At 34.9% G+C, this 16,409-nt stretch overlaps 2 protein-coding genes across 5 annotated transcripts; both read left to right on the top strand.

The window, feature by feature from the left end:
- Positions 1-113: 113 nt before the first annotated feature.
- On the top strand, positions 114-4,341 carry LOC132299763 (disease resistance protein SUMM2-like). 2 transcript variants are annotated; one of them, XM_059796576.1, is made up of 2 exons: positions 114-183; positions 2,400-4,341. In XM_059796576.1, exon 2 carries the CDS (start codon positions 2,405-2,407, stop codon positions 4,199-4,201), a length of 1,797 nt encoding a protein of 598 aa, XP_059652559.1. In that variant the 5' UTR covers positions 114-183; positions 2,400-2,404; the 3' UTR covers positions 4,202-4,341. The 2 variants fall into 2 exon arrangements, with proteins under 2 accessions (XP_059652559.1, XP_059652560.1); XM_059796577.1 differs by lacking the exon at positions 114-183 and adding an exon at positions 190-463.
- A 5,872-nt stretch (positions 4,342-10,213) lies between these two features.
- LOC132299764 (sugar transporter ERD6-like 5) lies at positions 10,214-15,535 on the top strand. Of its 3 annotated transcripts, XM_059796580.1 has the most exons (19): positions 10,404-10,465; positions 10,561-10,633; positions 11,133-11,195; positions 11,958-12,047; positions 12,151-12,210; positions 12,662-12,727; positions 12,802-12,867; positions 12,939-13,014; positions 13,100-13,164; positions 13,389-13,481; positions 13,612-13,692; positions 13,783-13,867; positions 13,966-14,009; positions 14,075-14,137; positions 14,223-14,282; positions 14,361-14,414; positions 14,903-14,962; positions 15,073-15,187; positions 15,260-15,535. In XM_059796580.1, exons 3-19 carry the CDS (start codon positions 11,166-11,168, stop codon positions 15,382-15,384), a joined length of 1,233 nt encoding a protein of 410 aa, XP_059652563.1. In that variant the 5' UTR covers positions 10,404-10,465; positions 10,561-10,633; positions 11,133-11,165; the 3' UTR covers positions 15,385-15,535. The 3 variants fall into 3 exon arrangements, with proteins under 3 accessions (XP_059652561.1, XP_059652562.1, XP_059652563.1); XM_059796578.1 differs by lacking the exon at positions 10,561-10,633 and having other exon boundaries at positions 10,214-10,465; XM_059796579.1 differs by lacking the exons at positions 10,561-10,633; positions 14,223-14,282 and having other exon boundaries at positions 10,214-10,465.
- The last annotated feature ends 874 nt before the right edge of the window (positions 15,536-16,409 follow it).

Here is a 16,409-nt window from a genome sequence, read left to right as displayed (position 1 = left end):
ACACACACATATATATATTACGCACATAAATTTTTTTTTTTGCTTTTACCACTATTATTTAATGGTATGATTTATTAATTTCATGCTAATCAAGTAATTATGTATGTTGGCAGAAATTTTTTTTGTCACAATTCCAGCCACTCAATTCCTTTGATACTGTGAAGTTATTTGAATTGAAATAAGGTGTGTATTTAAAATTTTCTATTAAGGTGTTACTGTTCATGTGTTACAATATATTTCCCTCACAATATACACATGTATATATGTGTGTGTGTGTATGTGTCATATAATGTTAATTTTTATTTATTTATTTTTATTTTTGCTTTTACCACTATTATTTAATATTATGATTTATTAATTTAATGCTAATAAAGTAATCATGTATGTTGGCAGATAAAAAATTTGTCACAATTTCAGTCACTTAATTCCTTTGGTGCTGTGAAGTAATTTGAATTAATATAAGGTGTGTATTAAAAATTTGTTGTTAAAATATTAGTGTTCATGTGTGACTTTATCTTTTCATTACAATATATATATATATATATATATATATATATATATGTATGTATCTATATATGTTCAGACAGTATTAAATGTTTTATTTATTTATTTATTTTAGTCTTACCGCTTGTTCAACAGTATGATTTATTAATTTAATACCATAATATAGTACAACTTTTTATATCCTCCTGTCTTATTTTCATAAATGGGTAGTTGAAGGGACAAAAAAATCCCACTGGGCCGGATCCGGCCCAGCCCACCTGTTCAGGAAAAGACTCCAACAACTTCCTAGGCCAATCATAATTTATAACTAAAATTTAAAATTTCAGCACTTGAAATTTAGCTCCTAAAAATTTTGGACGCGTAATTTTTAATTTTACTAAACAGCGCCTAACTTTCTTTAAACTTCATAAAATCATAATTTATATTCAATTCAAGATTCAAAGATCTCAAACGATCATGCTTAAACATGAAGAAAAAAAAAAAAAAAAAAAAAAAAAATCATGCTTAAACATGAAAAATATATATATATCATGCTTAAACTCTATTTTAATTTGATGATCACAAGATACACAAATCATAACTTCTATTAAATTTGGATTCTAAAAGACATTGAATGGCCTGCTTCAGTGGCGCTCTTAGTCCACAACTCTAAGATACATATCATTATGAAAAATAAAAATAAAAATTCTACATATTTTATGTTACGATTCACCCCACCACATAGTATGATATTGTCCACATTGTGTATCCGAGCTCTTATGATTTTACTCTTGGGTTTTACCCTAAAAGGCCGTACCAATTGGAGTGTAAAAATCCTATATATACATTTTTCCTTTCCATACACAGGCAATGTGAGATTGTGCACCTGTAACTCGCCCAGTATGGTAGCCAATCGGTGCCTCTTGCACCCGCCCACGAGGTCCCCAAAATCACCCCCCTTAAGAGCCCAATGTCCACGTTGGCCACACTTCCGATTGGGTCAGGCTCTGATACCATTTATAACGACCCAGAAGGAAGTAAGGCTCTGATACCATTTATAACGACCTAGATGAAAGTATGGCCAATAGGGACGTTGGACCTCTAAGGAAGGTGGGGGGTGATTGTTGCGACCTTGTAGGCGGGTGTCTCGTGAGTGGTGCAAGAGATATTGACAAACTACCACATTGAACGAACTACAAGTGTACAATCTCACATTGAATTTTGGGACACAACTCACATGCTAGTGTTCGATCAACTCCTAAAAGCCTTTGTCTTTCGACATCTACATATTCATAATTTTCCTAAAGTGAGTGAGGACACATTTTAGAATTTGAATGCCATCACATGAGACATAATAAAACTATTTTTCACATAAAAATTAAAAAAAAGAAAAATAATGTAATAAACCATAAATATTTGAAAAACAAAATTATTGAGTTTAGCTATGTGTTACTACTATTTATTAGAGTGTAAAAAAAATTAGGCCATAAAATAGTTACAGATATGCCCTAATAAGTTCAAATATAACCCATTATATCATGATGTCATGTCAGTCCGGGGCCGTCATGTGAAAAATAAATGCATAAATGCAGATAGGTAATAAGTTCAGATTTTTATTTTGTTTATTTTTTTAAGTTCAGATATAACCCATTATATCATCATGTCATTTCACTCCGAGGCCCATGATGTGAAAAATAAATGCATAAACGCAGAATTAAGAAATTAAACTATTCAAGTGCAATATCAAACAAACAAAAACTAAGAACTTACATAATTGCAATAAAATCAATTCGTCAGTAGATAGGTTATAGCTTACACTTGCAAACCATTGCAATAGACTTTTCAAAATTTTCATATCCAACTTCATATATATATATATATATATGTTACTTATGTTGCATTCAAAATTCACGCAGAGGCAATGGAGTTGATTCAACCTTTGTACGATATTGCAAAAAACATGTGCACACCCATTTGTAGACGTGTGGATTATGCGATAAACCTGTCAAAGAATTTCACAGAGCTGAGCGGGAGAGTAAAAAAATTATGCGATAGAAGGGATGACATTATATATAAGATTGACCTTGTTAAGCTACAAAAGGGTCCCACAAGAGAATGCAATGGCTGGCTTGAAAGGGTGGATGAGATTGATAAGAAGGCGAAAGAAGATGAGCAGCTCATTGGTAAAAGATGTTTTAATGGATGGTTTCCAGATGTCATTTCTCGTGTGAAGCTCGGTAAGCATGTGGTGGAAATGATCGAGCAGGTTAAAGAGCTCCAAGAGGAATCCAGGTTTGAAGATGGTTTTGTCATTGATTTGCCACCAAAAATAGTTGAGGAGAGGCCTGCTGATGCTTTGATAATGGGGAATTCAACTAATCTCACCTTGCAAAAGATACGAGATTCCATAAGAGACGAGGGTGTCCAAAAGATTGGAATTTGGGGCATGGGTAGGGTGGGAAAGACAACCTTAATGAATGTCTTGAATAATGAGCCTGAAATTCAAACTATGTTTCATATTGTAATATGGGTAACCGTCTCAAAATCTTGGAGCATTAGGAAGATTCAAGATGAAGTTGCACTGCGCTTGTCATTACCGGATGTAAAGGATAAACCAGATTATAGAGTATCAATAATGTTGTTTGAGAAACTCAAGGGCAAGAAGTATTTGTTGCTTCTGGATGATGTTTGGGAAGAAGTGGATTTGAGTAGAGTGGGTATACCAAGTACAAGTCAAGAGAAGGGTTGCAAAATTGTTCTGACAACCAGAGATATTCGAGTTTGTCGAAAAATGATTACTGATAAGGAGATCAAAGTGGAAGTTTTAGCCCAAAGTGAAGCAAGGAAATTGTTTAACTCAAAAGCGGGAGGAATCTCATTGCTCCCAACCATCAAGCCGATTGCTGAAAAAATCGTCAGTAAGTGTGGTGGCTTACCTCTTGCACTAAAAGTAGCAGGTGGGGTGTTGAGAATGGTTGAAGATGTAAGCGTGTGGCGTAATTTTTTGAACAAGTTGAATTCACCAGCTATGTCTTACATGGAAGATATGAATGAGGATGTGTTCAAGTCATTGAAGGTCAGTTACGACGCGTTGAAGGATGACAGCATCAAGAATTGTTTTCTGTATTGTGGCTTGTATCCAGAAGACAAAAAGATTAAAAAATCTTGGCTGATCACTTATTGGAGAGCAGAGGGGTTTCTTTGGAGTAAAGGGACTTTGAAAGATGCTTATGATGATGGGTGTGCGAAATTACATGACCTTATTGGCGCATCTCTATTGGAGAATTGTGAGGATGAAAAACATGTAAAGATGCATGATGTGGTTCGAGATTTAGTTCTGATGATGACTTCTGCAGGAGGAGAGGAGAGCAGGTTCATGGTGAGAGCTGGACTGCCCATGTCCGTGCAGGAAATACCTGATGATAAGGAATGGGAAGAAGCATGTAGGATTTCATTTATGGATGCCGAGGGATACAAATTACCAGAGAAGCCAAAATGTCCCAAGCTGTCAACATTGCTGCTTCAGCCAAAATGTCCCAAGCTGGCAATACCTGAATGTTTCTTCAATCACATGCCGAACCTTCGAGTTTTGGATCTATCAAGAAGTGGCATCTCCTCATTGCCATCTTCCATCTCAAATTTGGTCAACCTTCGAGCATTGCTTCTGAATGGATGCTACCATTTACAGGCTCTCCCTCAGGAAGTAAGTGTGCTCTAGAGACTTGAGGTGCTCCATGTGTACAATATGCAGTATCAACCTAGTGAGATCTGGAAGTTGACCAGCCTTAAAAGGTTGAAATTTGAAATTTTGAGAGTCCACAAAGATGAGATGGTTCCTTGCAGTGTGACCATATCCAGACTTTCCCTGCTTCAAGAATTGAGTATTAAAAGGATGGAAGGGGATGATGAAGAAAGTTTGGAAACTTTTGCAAAAGAGGTTGGCAGCTTGACACGGCTCTCTTCACTTAAATTCCACTTCACAACAAGGAATTGTCTGAAACACTTTCTCCAAAACAGCCAACCATGGAGAGATCGTACCATACAGAAATTCCACTTCTATGTTGGAAAATTGAAGGGTGCATCATTTCTTCCCAAAATATTTGAGAGGTACCTGTCATTTGGGCCAGAGTATGAGGATGATGGAGGAGTAACTTGTGAAGAAATAAAAGAGGTACTCATACGTTTCGAGTCTTTTTACCTAAGGGGTTGTGAAACCCTTCAAATACTATCAGAATTGGGCGCCAAAAGAGTTAGTGGGTTAAAAGGTTTATCTGTCCGTTCTGGTAAACATGAATATTTGATAGATGAAGATGGATTGCGAGGGGATGTTTGTGAAAACTTAGAACACCTTCATTTGACTCGCTTAGATCATTTTAGGGGCATCTGCTGCGACAAATTACCAATGCAATTAAGTAGCACCACCAATAGCTTCACTAAACTGAAGCACTTGGAAATTTTTGGATGCAAATCGATGAAGAAGGTGTTCTCATGGGGATTGATTCCGCAACTCCTTAATTTGGAATCATTGAAAATTAGGTTTTGTTCGAAAATGGAGGAGATAATTTCAGCTGATTTTGATGAGAGGGAGGAGGAAAACAGGAGGCTTGAACACGTGAACCTACCCAAACTGAAGCTTTTGGTTCTTCGTGGTATGCCAGAATTGGTTGGCTTCTCCAAGAGGAAGAGGAACCATCTGTATTTGCATTGCCCCTCCTTAGAGGAGGTTACTTTTTACAAATGTTCAAAACTGGAAATATTTCCTTTTGGCATCGACAGTGCACCTCATTTGAGAAAGATTAAAGGAAATCTGGAATGGTGGGAAGCATTAAAATGGGAAGATGATGCCACTAAATCACGATTCGCCCCTCTCTTCCAAATATATGAATGATCAATCATTCTATGGACGTCAATTCCTCCCAATGACGTTATAGTCCATACAGGTAACAATACGACACTGCAATTCTGTTTAATATTAGCACCCTTCAATGAAGTTGTAGTCCCTGCATGCAGGTAACAATACTACACTGATACCACACAATTTGAATTTTTTTCTTCTAATCTACAAATAACTATACTTCCGGCCACCTCATATAACTACCTTTTCTTATTCGTTTTAATTGCTCAAACAATTTTCTTTTCTTTGTAATGAATACGCTAAAACTCTGTTGCCATAGATTTGATTCGAAACTACCTGGGATTTCTAAATTCAACAGTTTTGAGTAGATTGATAATGTAAAGAATTAAAAATTAATCTCACATTAAAAGCTTAAAAAACTTTCTTCAAATTAATAAATAGTACTGACATGCTTGTAAATTTTGCATTCAGTTTTTCATTATTGAATGCTCTCTTTCTTTCAATTTTTTGTCAGTCTATATTACAAACAATTTAATAGTATTCAGGGAATTTTTTTCAATATTGTTAACGGCGGAAGTTTAGAGACTTTTTTGTATGCTGAGGAGTTTCGTCAAAATTCAAATGGTAAGGGCAGACATTAGGGTACGCTTCAAAGTCTCATAAATTTACATTACTTCAAATTCGTCTTCAAGTTACTGCATCTACTTTTGACCAAGATAGATCAACAGGATTTGATGGTAAGTGGTGCATTCTTAACTGTTCTTTTTTAAGATTTTGGGTGTTTTATCTAGAATAAAAGGCACAACCTTTAATATAAAACTTCATGGAGATATGCTCACCACTTCTGATGGTTAGAGTGTGAAAAAGAGAATTTTCTTTTTTCTTTTTTTATTTTATGGTATTTTAATGTAGTTGATAGATGAGCCAGCACTGAAGTCTTTGTAGGTTACTGCAGCTGTAGCATGCTTGGGAGCCCGTCTTGCAGGATTTGCATTCCTATTGCAGGTTTCTTTGAAACTATATACCTTTATTTTTCTATGTTCAAAGATAGTTATCTCCTAAAACATTGAATTGCCACCACCAGGATTTTCATCAACAGAAGGAGCTCACTGCCATATTGATTCTGAGTGGCATACTGGTACGGTGTGTAATCAAATGATGGTTCTATCCTCTGTTTTGATGTATATCAAAGCAGAAAAATTCCAATTGAAGATTTTGGTTTTACTTTTATGTTCACTTTACCTAGCAAAAAAAAATTGTTTTTATCACCTTTTCTCACATTCCCACACAACCTCTCCATGAATATAATGTTGGGGAACAAATGAGTGCATGCAACGCTCCGTGCTTACTTTGTAAAACTGTGAATGACCACAATTACTCCCGTAGACATTCGCACAAATTCGTATGATTTTGTTTTTGTTTTTTCACCACTTTGAACTCAAGTAAAATAGCCCAAAGCTTGTTGTTAGTCATTTATCTGTTTTGTCTTGGCCAAATTATTACATGTTGATGGAACAAATTGAGATATGTGTATGTGTTTATGTGCATACGTGTCCTGATTCTGTAACAAGGTATTTTCTGCTGCTTTTTCGACTGGCCTGGGTGGTACACCATGGGTTATCATGCCAGAGGTAGTTTATCTTTGTTGCCCTGAACTCTATTTTCTTTTATAGAATTGCTAACCAGAGTTTAATATGGCAAGAAAGCACAGTTATAACTTAAATATGTGTTGCTATTTCAGATATTTCCTATCAACATTAAGGGTTCAGCTGGAAGCTTGGTGACTTTGGTCAACTGGATCGGTTCTTGGATTGTTACCTACACTTTTAACTTTATATTTGAATGGAGCTCAGCAGGTGAGGCCTCTCTCTCTCTCTCTCTCTCTGTGTGTGTGTGTGTGTGTGTGTGTGTGTGTGTGTGTGTGTGTTGTGTATTATTCACATGGTACTAATAAGGCCACATTGTTTTAGGAGTATTCTTCATGTTCGCAACCATTTGCGGTTTAATTGTTCTATTTGTTGCAAGAGTGGTGCCAGAGACAAAAGGACGAACATTGGAAGAAATACAAGCATCCATGATTGATCTCATCCAATGAGATACTGTTACGAAAACTAAATAAATGTTATAACATTTCCATATTTTAGTGATTTCCATACTAAGCCTACTTGGGGTAATTGTGAGCATCCAAATATTATCACTAGATTTCCATTTAGCATCAATAAAAGTTCATTTGTTTCAATTTATAGTGGTGGTATATTGAGGTGATTAAGTAGTTAGCTTGGAGTAAAAACAACCATTATTTTATATGTCTTTTAAGCCTTACGCCGAACATTAGAAATTAAGTTGGCAAAATTTCTATAATTTAGGAAGCCTGGACAAAAAACAATAGCAATGACAACACACCCGAGTGATGAATATAATTCTTGTACTTAGAGCATACTGATATGTTAGACAGCTCGCTCACTTTTCTCCACTTCATTTCAAGGCCCGAAATATTATACTCTTCTACAATTATTTCCTCTTGTTCTCCTTCCATCAGTGTAGCTCTTAAGGTAATAATTGATTGTAAAAGGCATAACTAATTGATTGAGCAGCAGCTCGCAGACCACTTAAAAAGGAATATTTATTATTTGATCCATATCCCGACATAAGAAGTCCCCAACAGGAGCAATACTTGAAATAGCAATCCATAAAAAAAATACCAATACTGAGATCGGCTAGAACAAGGCGATAGCCAAAAGGAATTACTAAATAACTTAGTAAAATTGCTATAACTGCTATGGATGGTCCGATACTGAATAAACGAGGATCTCCTCTAGAAATTGAGAAACAGAAATAAAACTGTAGCATAGTAATTTTCGCATGCAAAACAATGGATGGAGATGGAACCTAGTATTTTTATGTATATACTCTTCTTTTATCCTTCCATCCAAATCTGTAGGCTTGTTATTTCCACAATATGTATAGTTTACGGTCTTCTAGTTCTCGCTCACAAGTTTCAATCCCAGCATTGCACTTTTCTGCTTCTTTTTAATGGTGTGAAGAGATTTTCTCGACATTATTTATCAATGCATTTGTGTGTTGTATGTTACGTACCCTTGGTAACATTTTCCTCATTCGTGAAAGTTCATCTCATTCTACACATTATTGCGCTTTCTGGAGCTATATTAGGTTGTCTTATTGTGTTTTTTTTTTTTTTTGTTTGTTTGTTGAATTTGTGGTTTGAATTCATATGGGGGGATGTTGTTCCGGAGAAGTTGGACCGGTTCAACTTTTCTGGACCCATCCAAGTGCCTGGGAAATAAAACGATACTGTTGGAAAAGTCGTACCGGTCCAAATAATGGCAATTTGAACTCCAAGTTCAGAGTTAATATCCCATTTTGTACATGTTGTTAGCCTCAGTCTATACTGCTTAATACTTTTACAGGTTATTAATTGAATGACCAAAAGGCACCTGTGGCAATTATATGTTATAAGGTTGCAGAAATTCATTTTCGACACATACATTCATATATACAATTAGCTTAATCTTTCGAAAAAAAATAATAATAACAAAGGAGTCTCACATTGTCTTTTGCTGGCTCAAAGGTTTTTAGTATTTATTATTATTATTATTTATTAACAAGGGTTTTTATTGTTTTTTATTTATTCTTTTCTCCTTGTTGATAGGGTAATTATTGAATTGTCAATCTGCTATTTAAGAAGGTGAAGAACATATCAGTCAAACCGAGATTTTGTGATGAGAAATACTATATAATGTGATATAATAGCCTAATTGCTGGATCAACCACAGTTATTTGGGCACGTTGAACGTTCGACTTTCTATTTTAGAAGGCAAGGAAGTACTATTAGGCTACACTTTGTTCCTACGGCGAACCTAGCGGTGTTGGAGCTACATTATACAATCAAAAAATCCCTTTCTAATATTTCGCCGAATAAATACTAAGCAAGTTTGTATTTTCGAGGACTACTGTAATTTAGTGATATTTTCATCCTATAAATGCTAAGCAAGGTTTTACTAGCAAGAGCTGTAGTTTAGTGGAACTGGGTAAACAAAAAGGCTAATCAAGTTTTTGAACAGTTTTCGATACAATTGGTTATTAATTGCTTAAACAAAAGTGTTGATTTAATTGTCAAATTTGTAATTAGTGGTAGGTGGATTGCATTTTTCTTCAGTTCATCCGTGTAAATCGAGCCCAAACAATCAAGGGCATTCATGGAGTCAAAGTCATTAAAGTCATTATTTGTTTAAAGTCGTTCTTAAACAAATATGTTAGACTAATCAACTTTTAAATCATTTCACTTTTTTTAACGAGAAAGTAGTGTTGATTTAATTGTGACGGTTAGAAAACAATAACAGATTACCGAATTCTATAATTCCGTGGTAAATCATTGCATCACTGCAAGGCTGTATTTCATCCAATGATGTACCTTTGAACTTTTTTCTGAATTTATTGATGAAAAATAATTTTAAAGCTGTGGAATTAGACAGAATTCTTAAACCCCAACGCGTTCAATTGGTTAATGTATGCAAAGTATAAGAAAGTAAATCCCCACAAATCTTATCTCTTACATTAAGACCAATCAAATATATTTGGTCATTGGCTCTAAATAAGTTTTAAAATAATTATTTATATATATAGGTTATGTAAGAGGGAAATTTGAATAAAATCAAAATTGATTGACAAGTGATCAAAGTGGACTACGCTTTTTTCCATAGATATTTGGATGGAAAGTAACAACTCCACAAATTTATTAAAGGTGAATAATTTGTGTGCCCCAAAAAAAGGCATTGAATATGTCAATTTAACTACCATTCTCTACTCTATAGTCTCAACTAACTAATTTCACTTTTTTCCAAAAGCACATGCTCTCTCTACTACTACTACCAAACCCTTTTTTTTTTTTGTTTTTTTTTGGTTTAAATACTACTACCAAACCTTGCCACCTCTTCTGTCCTGTTTTCAAGCAGAGAAGCATAGAACTGAGCAAGCATGGAAGAAGAGTTACTAAACGGCAATGGCGGTGGCGGCAGCGAAGAAGTGAGTGCTTCCTCCGCCACCACAGCGGTGGTCGTCCTCAGCATCTTTGTCGCTGTCTCCGGTTCTTTCGGCTATGGATGTGCTGTAAGTGCATGGGATTTAAACCATTGTTGAGTTTGTATACTTTGAGAATAAGCATTACACAATCTCCACATCATTTAATCCTTGTTCATACGTAGGCTTCTCTGGTACGAAATGAGCCACTTAACCGAATCGAGGCTCTAGACGGAGGATGGATGATGATTGTTATGAGTTCGTCATTTTGTATCTACTTTGTTGAGTTTACATTGTATCTACACAATTATTTATTTATTTTTTATTTACACTATAATTTTGACAATAAGAAATATCACTTCCACGTACTAAAATTAAATAAAAAGTGGGCCCAGGCGCAAAAAGTTTAACCCATTATGGAATATTCAATACAAGTCAAGATGGGTTGAACTTATATTATTTATTTAAATCAATTTTTTTTTATTATTTTATTATTATTATTTATTTATTTATTTTTATGGGCAAGCAAGAGAATATCATTAAATTTTTTACTGTATTTAAATTCTTAAAGTTTTTTATTTTTTTATTTTATTTTATTTTTTTTGACATTAAAGAGAAAAAGAAACAGAAAACAAAACAGCCCATCGATTTGGATAACCTAATTAACAATTGATGATTGTATATGTTCATGGAGCTGAGCACTAGGTGCTTGATCAATTGACATCTAACTAGTTTGTGGTTTATGCTTGCTTTTTAGGCTGGATATTCATCTCCTGCTGAGTCTGGCATCATGACTGACCTGGGCCTCTCTACGGCAGAAGTAAGTACTTATCATTTAATTCCCTTTCTTTTTGTGTCGCGACCCGCCCCACTGTGCAAATACTGTCAGTTTTTTGTAGTGCTAGATCTGTCCTACACCGCGTAAATATTGTCCCCTTTGCATCTTTACTGTGCTCATGGTTTTCATAGTTTTCAAAATGACATTCTTTTATAAGTGTCAGCAACTTCTCCTCCAAGTGACGGGACATCACATTTGGGGTGTACCAATCTCTTATTTTAGGAAACATGGTACTGAATGTATGTCATTCCTTGTGCATTTCTGAATTTAAATAAGAATGCATGTCATTTGTTAGGACGAAAATTTGTTATCGGTAGCTTCTCAAGGTGAGAATGAGACTGTGAAAAGCAATGTAACACACTTCAGATGAACATTGTAACAATATAAGCAGAAGATCCCAAATTCAACTAATCTAACTAATAATAATTGTATTCATGTATTTTTAACTTGGGTTTTATAGAAAATTCAATGTTGTTTAATGTCTATAGAAAATGAAAATAGTTAAGGGTTCAGAACAGAACAACTACACTGGGCTACACCATTTCCATGTTAAGTGAATTTACTAAAGTTGGAGCTCTATTTATCAAACTACTTGAATTTGAGCACTTGTATGAAGCCGATTGATATTGAAGACACTTGTTGAGACAACGGAGTCAATCAGCTCAATAGATTTTTTCATGTCAATACTAGTTATATTCTTTTCTGTTTGATCGATTTTGTTTATTCTCTTTCCACTTTGTGCAGTACTCAGTTTTCGGATCAACATTGACATTTGGAGGAATGTTAGGTGCAGTAATAAGTGGAAAAGTCACAGATCTCATTGGCCGGAAAGGAGTAATTTCCTCCTACCCTTCAGACCTCTGCCCATAGTATAAATTCTTGTTGCAATCACTCTACAATTTTTTTTATTATTATTTTGGTTGATGTTGTTATACAGGCTATGTGGTTCTTGCAAATATTTTGCATCATGGGGTGGCTTTCAATAATTTTCGCAAAGGTTTATTACGATTGTTTCCTTCCCACAACCATAGTGTTATATGTTCACACACATCTTAGCAATCAAGAGGCATTGAGGTGTTCATAAAGCAACTTCATAAGAATTGGCTTCCTGGGAAACCAAGTGCGATTACGAAAAATTTCTAAGTGAACCTATTTTCAATTTTTAATTTTTTTGGTTCACCTTACATGCTGTGATCACTCTTCACCTTGTTTTTCATTTTAAATAGATGACAGAACTAGAAAATAGCAGCATTGTAAGTAACTTTTTTATGAAGTTGCTTGAGAAACATGTTAAGTTATATGTATTTTGACAGTTCATAAGAGCATCAAAAAAAAAAAAAAAAAGGGGAAAGAAAGAGAGTGACAGATCAGTCAATCTAAATCAAGTCAGTATTTTATTTTTCAATTTTTTTTGGATGGCATGATTGATATTTTTTGTTCGTCAAAAGGGAGCTTGGTGGCTTGACATTGGAAGACTCTTATTGGGAGTTGGAGTTGGGATTAATTGTTATGTGGTAAGTGTTGCAGATTATTGATTTCTTTGTCCATGTATCAGCATAATCTGGCTTACATTCTCATTGCCAAACAGGTAAGCGTATATATAGCAGAAATCGCACCTAAGAATATTCGAGGAGGATGTTCATCAATGAATCAGGTAAATCAAAATTATCATAACTTTGGATTAAAGAATCATCTCCTCTGTTATATGTTTTGGCAATTTTACAGTTATCAGTATCTTGTGGCATGTCATTGATGTTTTTCGTTGGAAATCTCATTACTTGGCGCTCTTTGGCTTTAATAGGTACCTTGCTTCACTTTTGTATCGTTTTGTAAGGTCTGAAGGTGGTTCCATTAATATGAGCTTGCATTTTTTGTTTCAATTTTAGGTATTGTACCATGTCTGGTACAAGTTGTTGGTTTGTTCTTCATACCAGAGTCTCCGAGATGGTTGGTAAGTTCTGTTCAACAGTTGATCGTGTTTTTAAGTGGTGTTAAATGGATTGTTAATTTTTCGTCAAAAAGAGTGAAGTAAAATTGAAAAGAAAAATGGAGTGCTCAAATTTTTGTTAAAAGAAATTATTTTAAAGCTTTTTTAGTCGAAAAATGACTCATCCTAATGGTTGTATATACTGATATACACACACCTTTTTTTTTTTAATGTTTTTTTGTTTGCAGGCAAAGATTGGTAAAGAGAAAGAGTCAGAAGCGACTCTGCAACGTCTGAGGGGGGAAAAATGTGATATTTCTCAAGAAGCAGCTGAAATCAAGGTAACATTTGAACTTCACATGTTAATTCAAAAGTCACTGTTTAGAAGAAGAAAATTCATGCTTTCCTTTTTTTTCTTTTTACCATTTCCAAGAACAGCAACGATGAACTAAACAAGTCCTTGTTATACAGGATTACACAAAAAATCTTCAAGAACTCTCACATTCCAGAATTTTAGACCTGTTTGAGAGGAGATATGCTCACTCACTCATTGTAAGCCTCAACATTAATCCAAAGTAATTGTGTATTGTTACCTTTTCCACAACTTCTCGGACCTCTCATGAGTACAACAAATTGCATTAGGTTGGAGTCGGGCTAATGTTACTGGTACAATTTGGAGGGAACGGTCCAATTGCATTTTATGCAAGTTCTATTTTTGAAGCTGCTGGTAAATTAAGGATCTTTAGTAGTGTCATTAAGTAATTAATGAATTGAAAGAGTTAGTTTGAAGAATGAATATCTGAGCCTATGTCTCGTTTATGGCAGGTTGTTCGGGTAGTGTTGGCACTACGGCAATGGCTGCTATTCAGGTTCTTAACTCTTTTCATGTATTTTATTTGAGGCACTTCTTAGATGATGTTGATAGTCTTTGCAGATTCCATTTTCTATTTTTGGTGTACTCTCAATGGATAAATTTGGACGACGACCACTTCTGATGGTTAGTGTGTGAAAGAGAAATTTCTTCTTCTTTTTTTAATTTATTTTGGTATTTTAATGTAGTTGATAGATCAAAATCTTTGTAGGTTAGTGCATCTGTAGCATGCTTAGGAACCTTTCTTGCAGGACTTGCATTCCTATTGCAGGTTTCTTTGAAACTATATACCATTTTATTTTATGTTCAAAGAGAGTTATATCCTAAAACATTGATTTATCACCACCAGGATTTTCATCAACAGGCGGAGCTCACTACCATATTGATTCTTAGTGGCATACTGGTACGCTGTCTAATCTAATGGTAGTTCTATCCTCTGTTTTGATATAAATCAAAGCAGAAAATTTCTAATTGAAGTTTTTATTATTATTTATTTTTTTACCTAGCAAAAAAAAAAAAAAAAAAAAAAAAAAAATAGTTTTGATCACTTTTTTCTCACATTCCCACACAACCTCCCCATAAATATAATGTTGGGGTACAAATGAGTGTATGCAATGCTCTGTGCTTGCTTTGTGAAGCTGTGAATGACCACAGTTACTCCCATAGCCATTAACATAAATTCTTGTGATATATATTTTTTTCATCATGTCAAACTTAAAGTAAAATAGCCCAAAGCTTGTTAGTCATTTATTTGCTTTACAGGATAAAATAAAATAAAATAAAATAAAATATTTGCTTTCCATTTTGTCTTAGCCAAATTATTACATTTTGATGGAACAAATTGAGATATGAATGTGTTTATGTGCATACATCTTCTGATTCTGCAACAAGCTATTTTCTGCTGCTTTTTCGACTGGCCTGGGTGGTACACCATGGGTTATCATGTCAGAGGTAGTTTAACTTCGTTGCCCCGAACTCTATTTTCTTGTATAGAATTGCTAACCAGAGTTTTATATGGCAAGAAAGCACAGATATAGCTTAAATATGTGTTGCTATTTCAGATATTTCCTATCAACATTAAGGGTTCAGCTGGAAGCTTGGTGACTTTGGTCAACTGGATTGGTTCTTGGATTGTTTCCTACACTTTCAACTTTATATTTGAATGGAGCTCAGCAGGTGAGGTCTCTTTGTGTGTATGTGTGTGTTGTGTATTCTTCACATGGTACTAATAAGACCACATTGGTTTAGGGGTATTCTTCATGTTCGCAACCATCTGCTGTTTAATTGTTCTCTTTGTTGCAAGACTGGTGCCAGAGACAAAACGACGAACATTGGAAGAAATACAAGTATCCATGATTGACCTCATTCAATGAGATACTGTTACGAAAACTAAATAAATGTTATATGGTTTCCATGTTTTTTGTGGTTTCCATGATAAACCTGCTTGGGCCAATTGCATGTGAACATCCAAATATTATCACTAGTTGTGCATTTAGCATCAATAAAATTCTATTTATTATGGCAGTGCAACTTATAATGGTGGGATATTTTTTTTTTTTTCGGTTAAGAGTATAATGGTGGAATGTTCAGGTGATTTAGTTACCTTGGTGTAAAAACAACCATTATTTTATATGTTTTTTAAGCCTTACACTGAACATTTAAAAGAAATTAAGTAGGCAAAATTTCTATAATTTTGGAATCCTGGACAAAAAACAATAGCAATTACAGAACTTGTGGTTGTGTTATTGGGTTTTTAGGGGTTGTTATAGCAGTTCTGTTTATTGGATATTGCACAAGAAATCAGAAGTCCTACAATGAACTTCTCAAGGAAGCTCATAATAGGCAAAGGTGGATATGGAAATGCCCATTTACATTGTATATCAAAGCTAGTAACATAAACTATGGCTACCCTGAGAAAACCTCTCTTCAAACCAAAAACCTCTAACCACAAGCAATGTCCATCAACGGCCAACCCCATTGCCAACCACCTCAAACCCCCCTTTAACCTGAAGCATCCTAACTCTAGCACAAACCAAGTAGCTACCTCTCCAAACAACATCCCTCTACACAACAACAACCACAGACCTCTCCACACCCCTCACCAGCTGAACCTCCTAAGCAGACAAACCAAAAAACTATACTCAAAAAACCACACATCACCTCCCTACATACACAAATCTACCATCCACCTATCCCTTCCTCATATTCTGGTCAACCACACCTTCACTTCCCCACAGCTTCCATTAATCCTATAAGGCTACCTTTAAATGACTCACATCAAACCTCATAGAATTCTCCACCTGTTAACCCCAACTTACCAAGGAACTTCAACCCTCTTCGCTACTCCTCCCCAGTTCATCAGATTGACAGGCTGCAAGAGCAACTTGAATGGAAAGAT

Source organism: Cornus florida, unplaced genomic scaffold (assembly GCF_030987335.1).
Source record: "Cornus florida cultivar Cherokee Brave unplaced genomic scaffold, ASM3098733v1 CherokeeBrave_3.0.0_Hap2_Chr03, whole genome shotgun sequence".
Classification (NCBI taxonomy): domain Eukaryota; kingdom Viridiplantae; phylum Streptophyta; class Magnoliopsida; order Cornales; family Cornaceae; genus Cornus; species Cornus florida.
The sequence above is the reverse complement of the archived record's forward strand: the minus strand, read 5'-3'. Positions and strand labels throughout refer to the sequence as shown.